Below are 6,368 nucleotides of genomic sequence, written 5' to 3'. Positions count from 1 at the left end.
ACTATTGGGACGGGCTCTACAACATTGAACAAACAATCTATATCCCATTATAACCTAACTACGCTGGTATATTTGTGAAAGCTATTATATATCATATAGGTATATAATCATTGGTAAGAAAACAATTCCTAATGTTAGTAGCCTACAATTTATTGTCAAAGTGACATATATAAACACATGATGCTGTTTACATACATACGGAATAAACATAAATACTTTGTGCGTAACATTCTTGTAATTTAGGTACATGGTGGAGAATGAAGATTGAGGTTTGACGCCGGTAAACTAGTTTAAACTCCGACGTTGTAGATTTGCCACTGAGCATTCCAAGGCGGTGCCCTGATATGTTCCTTCCGCAAGTATATCTGTGACCGTGATTTTATTATTGCTGTCATCTGTGCCTATGTATACATATATATTCAGTCTATACGGACATATATGCTTTTAGTACATTATATGAGCCGTGCCATGGGAAAACCAACATAGTAGCTTTGCGACCAGCATGGATCCAGACCGGCCTGCGCATCCGCGTAGTGCCGCGCAGTCTGGTCAGCATCCATGCTGTTCGCTAACAGTTTCTCTAATAGCAATAGGCTTTGAAAGCGAACAGCATGGATCCTGACCAGACTGCGTGGATGCGCAGGCTGGTCTGGATCTATGCTGGTCGCAAAGCCACTATGTTGGTTTTCCCATGACACGGCTCAATTTATGTTCCAGTAAGTATTTCCGTGTGGAGTGCTGTGCTGGTGTCTGTGGTTTCTTAAAGAGGCTTTTCCTGTCGGATGTTTGTCCGTCCGCTGTTCATGAACTTGTGTAGACTTTCTCATTGACAAAATAATTTCACAAATTAATAGGATAGATATTTTAAAACTTATTTCCTTATTCTTCTTATTAAAAACCTAGAAGCTGTTATCATATCTGGTATGACTAGAAGACCTACTGTAAGCGCACATATTCCCGCTCCAGCCATGCCAATCATTGTTGATGATTTTCGACTATCTTCAGCACTCGTTAAGCTTCTTAGATATTTCGACGTTGTTTTAGCTGGAACTGTAAGATTTGCGACAATTTCATTGGCAATACGTACCACTGCAGTGATGTTAACTACGGTAGTAAGGTTAAAACACACACTTCCAGATTCGGTTGATGTTGCTGGCGGTGCTAAAATGTTAAAAGTTATAGTAATTTCATTACAAGCCATATCGCCATCATGAAATTATACTTTTAAATCATTCTTTTAATTCTTGAGCTGATTTAACCTACGTCGGTTGAAATATTTTTTGCCATATCCTTTTAATTCATTTTCATGTAATTGAGTCTACTTAAACTAAAACCAAAGAAATGTGTGCTAAGCCTGAATAGATGATAAACTAGAGACAAACCGTTGGGCACAGTTCGAGTTCACGATTTTTAAAAAAACATCATGATAAAAGTATGAAGCATCTAAAATTAATTGAAGTTTAAAAAAATATCGGAGTTGTCATCTATTTTCTGCTGCGTCAATCAAAATCAGATTCTGTGTATAACTATTTATCTATTAGAATGGTGTATCTTAATTTTATTTTATTTCAAACAGTTTAAATATTTCTTTATTTTCTCTTTGGAATCTCACCTTGACATTCTGGTACTGTCCCATTCCATATATTCAGTGAATAGTCATAGACACGCATGAGATTCCCGGAAATATGATTATATCCAGAGTGACACGTGTACGTTGCCATGCAACCGTCTACCAGTGAGGTCAAGGTCGTATTTGTGTTGACCCCAGGGTCAGCTGCCACACCAGCACAATAGTTTATAACAGAGTTAGACACTGAAGCAGAAAATGAAAGGACCTTACCCTGGGGACAATGTTATCTTATTCAAATTGTTGTTTTAGTACGAGATAATCTTGAAACCAGGAGTACAATTCCGTGAAATACTAGTAAATATGTAATATTCTAATATTTTAACCGTGATTAAAAAGCACGCCGTGCACGTCGCCGTAAAACTCGTGTTTTACTTACTCATGAATGGATTATGTAACAAAACAAATAATAGCTTAAATAGATAAATTAAATAAACTGTAGTAGTCAATGTTCTAAAAGTTATCAATTTCAAATGGACACACTATTTATATCGAGTTAAAATACATGTTGGTTTGCACAAGAAGGTGTTTTGTTGTCCTAAGTTTACATTTTAGAATGTATACCTTTGAAAAGTCTGATTGCAATATTCGCCTGATTTGACATTTGATTATATGTTCCTCCACCCATGCCTTCTACGTGAATGATTTTAGAGTTGACACCTATTGGATGCCAGACTCTTAAAGCGGAAGTGACGTTTGAGTATGCGTACACGAGTCCACCACATCCATCGGCGTTATCTACCATGGCGGCACCTGTGCCGTAGAATTGATACCCATTATTTGAACCATCAGTAGCCAAAGACTAGAAATGAATACGGATTTACCTAGAATGTAGTGTGTACAAAAGGCCACACTTCATAGTATATATGTGTACAGTCCGAAATTTCTCGTTGAAAATGTGTGACTCCTAAATCTGTGTGGATGCATTGATAGAGAGGGCTAAGAGCTGTCCTATGGAAATGAAGACCCGGGTTCGATTCCTGGCTACTCCCATTTGCAAGGCACGTTTCCGGGAGTGTCTCAGTCTATCCAGCTGTAAATGGGTACCAGCAAATTGCCGGGGGTTACATATAATCGCCTTCAACTGTTCTTAAAATAGGATCGCTCAAAAGCATTGCAGTGCTTATGTTCTTTGATTCACAAAGCGACTACAAAAATTTACCTTTTCCTTTATCTCTTAGGAATTTTACTCATTGAATCATTACTTTTGAAAAGCATATATCAAACACGCTGTTAATAATAAATCTATAAAAAAGCTGTTCATTGCAGCTCTGAATATTACCAATAAATAACGAAGTTCTGTTTGGATTCATCTTTTTTTTTTTATCACATTTCAATGTACTCACCGCTACAGTAACAATGTCATTATCAACATCAATAGAATGGGCTGGAAACAAGGAAAATTCGTGCATTCCGCTTATTTCACTGATGTCATGTAATTCTGTATGACTGTAGGTTTCTGTAGCGGACAGGTCCATCCACATTGTGATAGTTACAGAGGCCCGGATGTATGAGCAGTCGCCACCTCGTACATCGTAACCCCAACCGTCACAGAAACTAAATATTCCTGATAGAAAATACGGTCATTCTCATTTTCACTCTATTGTTTCGCGTTTATTTATTGTTTTAGACGTAGAAATTAACAAACAGACAGACAGACGGAAAACACACGTTACGTTTACTGACTGACTGACTGACTGACTGACTAAATGACATTATGAGTCTACAGAAGCATATTAAAGTAGTTCGTGTACATAATGAATGGCCCGCCCGCTTAGCTCAGTAGGGAAAGCGTTGGTCTACGGATCGCAGGGTCGCGAGTTCAATCCCCGGGCGGGGCGTATGTTCTCCGTGACGATTTGATAAAAGACATTGTGTCTGAAATCATTTGTCCTCCACCTCTGATAATTCATGTGGGGAAGTTGGCAGTTACTTGCGGAGAACAGGTTTGTACTGGTACAAACCTAACCAGTGTTAACTGCCCGCCGTTACATGACTGAAATACTGTTGAAAAACGGCGTTAAACTCAATACAAACAAACATAATGAATGATATTTAATACTTTGTATAAGTACTCGGTATCTCGGACTTGTTTATTTCAAAATACCAGCTATCTCGATAACATTTTCAAGTCCCATTCATAAATATACGTACACAAAATAAAACATCATTTTAAGTCGAAAATCGGTTATCTCGAAGTAACGCTCCATCCCTTGGACTTCGAGATACCGAGTTCAAACTGTTTATAATAAAGTCAATGGTAAAATCGTTCGTCCAAGCAGTTATAATGTACATTTAGTTTAACATTTCAATGAAACAGTTTTACCGTAGTTTGCTTGGCCGGAAGACGGAGCCCACAATCTGATATATTGGCTATCCACTCCGTAGACCAGACCTCCCCAATATAGGTCCGGGTTATTTATTGGACGTGAACTCGAACCTATGTGAAATATATGTATATAAACTGTGATTAAATTCGACAATTGTACATAATATCAATTAAAGCAAATATTAATATATGCCATTTCATTAATTTTGCATAGTGCATTTTCAAAAAGCACGACAGAAACGAATACATATTTAGATTTATTCTTCCAACACATGCCCTCAGAGAATATCGGACGGCAAAGTACTCTCACCGCCAGACGGCATACGCTCTCTGACAGTGATACATGACTCCTTTCTACCGTCCGCCAGGCATTCATTTGTGAACCATGCCAGAGTATACTTTAGTGAATATGTCCTCTGACAGATCCATTAAGCGGTACGATGCCAGCCAGTATACACTTCATTCGTTTTATCACACGACACCAGATATAAATCTTCCAAGTTTATTTTCTAGGTTTTAACTTAAGCCAAGCTATCTTGAATGTAGCAAGTTGGAATCATCAAGTTGGATAGGTTAGGACGGATAGATGGTAATAAGATAAAAAAATTGTTTTCTCATTTTCAGATTTAAACTCGTTGAAATGGAAAGAACATGATCTAACCAAAAATTGAATAACGACATAAATGTATTTATTTTAGAATAAATATTTTAGTGACTTTTGTATATTCTTTGTTCTTGACTTTGCCACCCGTCTGCTGGCCGGCACGTCCTATGTCGGACTCGTGGACACTTACCACTAAATGACACGTTCTATACTGCTGTATACTGCTTGACACTAATTACGTACCCTGACCCTCTGACACCCATCCACTGAGTGGCACAGTCCATGCAGGTGTATATTGCACGACCGTCAAAACTGGAACGGAACCAAGACCATGAATGCGTTCTTCGTAATCATTCCAGACTGAAAACAATGGATGATTGTAAAACACATATACTCCACATGATTTGCTGATATCATAAACAATTATGGACTTCTAATGAAAATTGACATTCATGTTTTGATGTTTGATGGCCTCGTACAGCTATTGACCGGTATCTCAAAGTCATGCTGATCTTGACTTTAGACATATTGACAAATGTAATTATATATAGAGACAAATAACCTGGAAAAAATATGCTAAAGTTACTTTTAAGCCCATAATGAGCATCATAATATTCGAGCGGGACATGCCAATAAAAAAATACTCAACTAGATTTCATACAAATCCGGTCAGGATTTTTTTAAAGAGTCTTAGACACGCTTTATGTGGACAGACAGGAAACCAGACGGAAAACATGCAAATATTATGTCTCCCATGCAATGGTGAGATATAACGATTTGCGAAAACTTGACATTAAAGTGCCACTAAGACGTAGAATATCTAGTACATATTAAAAGGGCAGTAACCTAGACTGTATCAGACTGTGACATCCTACACATAGACACGTTTATGATGGCCTTATGATAGATCCTGTATGTCGATATGCCCCCGAGGACGGCAGGCCGAGAACCAATACAATACCTCGAGGACGGCAGGCCGAGAACCAATACAATACCTCGAGGACGTACTGAAAGGCCATTTTGAAAACGTAATATTCCCACGCTTGCGTAAAACGTCTTCCTTTATCATTCTTTCCAACGCTGTACGAAACAAAATAATGTTTTGAACCAAAGGTTACACTAGATTACCTTTGCAATTATACGTTTGGCTTTGAAATCAGAAAACATACTGTGATTTCCAGCTTTCATGTTTAGGGTGGTCGTATATGATGGGGATGGAAGGTCATCAGGGTGCCACGCACGGACTCGAACATAACCGGTGGTGCTTTGTTCTTGACTTCCAGAAGTCCATGACACACTTCCTGAAATATTAACGGCATCATGAGCATAACTAATTATCTTGTTCAAAACTGTCAAAGAGGACTCAATACCTTTCTATTATCAATCTTTGTACAAGTACCAGTACCATTTATTTAATTCACTTTCCTAACTAACTTACTTAATACAAGCATTACCGTCATGTATGATAACTTAAAAAAACACTCAACTTTTGATAACATTTTGACTGTGTATATAGACTTACGATCGTCTTCAATTAACATTCTGCTCTTGTCAGTTAGAGAAAGGAAACATTGTTTTAATGTCCATTCTGTCTGTCACATATTTTTAAGTCGATAATGGTAGTGAAATTTCAAAAGCGGTATAAAAAGTAAGACATTTATGAACATCTTAATTTTTGATTAAAAATGGCACCCATTTTGTTTACAATGTTGAAACGAAATGGATGATTTCATTTTACATGAAATAAAGGAAGTAAAGTTAAAATAGATATATTATTATGTTTATTTGACCTGTACTTCCTTAAAATA

General features: G+C 37.4%; 1 protein-coding gene across 1 annotated transcript; it reads right to left on the bottom strand.

Annotated features, from left to right (window-relative positions):
• Positions 1–851: 851 nt before the first annotated feature.
• LOC128551757 (uncharacterized) lies at positions 852–5,579 on the bottom strand. The gene is made up of 7 exons (XM_053532670.1): positions 5,522–5,579; positions 4,804–4,920; positions 3,954–4,067; positions 2,974–3,194; positions 2,192–2,429; positions 1,613–1,813; positions 852–1,161 (listed from the first exon to the last, which is right to left on the bottom strand). The coding sequence occupies exons 1-7, from the start codon at positions 5,577–5,579 to the stop codon at positions 872–874; spliced, it is 1,239 nt and encodes a 412-aa protein (XP_053388645.1). The 3' UTR covers positions 852–871.
• Between the last annotated feature and the right edge of the window lie 789 nt (positions 5,580–6,368).

This window comes from Mercenaria mercenaria, unplaced genomic scaffold, assembly GCF_021730395.1.
Source record: "Mercenaria mercenaria strain notata unplaced genomic scaffold, MADL_Memer_1 contig_164, whole genome shotgun sequence".
In the NCBI taxonomy this organism is placed as follows: Eukaryota; Metazoa; Mollusca; class Bivalvia; order Venerida; family Veneridae; genus Mercenaria; species Mercenaria mercenaria.
The sequence above is the reverse complement of the archived record's forward strand: the minus strand, read 5'-3'. Positions and strand labels throughout refer to the sequence as shown.

Bases quoted from the DNA above. Each gene is read 5' to 3' on its own strand.
- LOC128551757 (XM_053532670.1), bottom strand. From the start codon at position 5,579: ATGGCCTTTCAGTACGTCCTCGAGGTATTGTATTGGTTCTCGGCCTGC. The intron at 2,430-2,973 runs GTGAGTACATTG...ATTCATTTCTAG, and splicing joins ATGACATTGTTACTGTAGCG to TCTTTGGCTACTGATGGTTC. The intron at 1,162-1,612 runs GTGAGATTCCAA...TTAACATTTTAG, and splicing joins GACAGTACCAGAATGTCAAG to CACCGCCAGCAACATCAACC.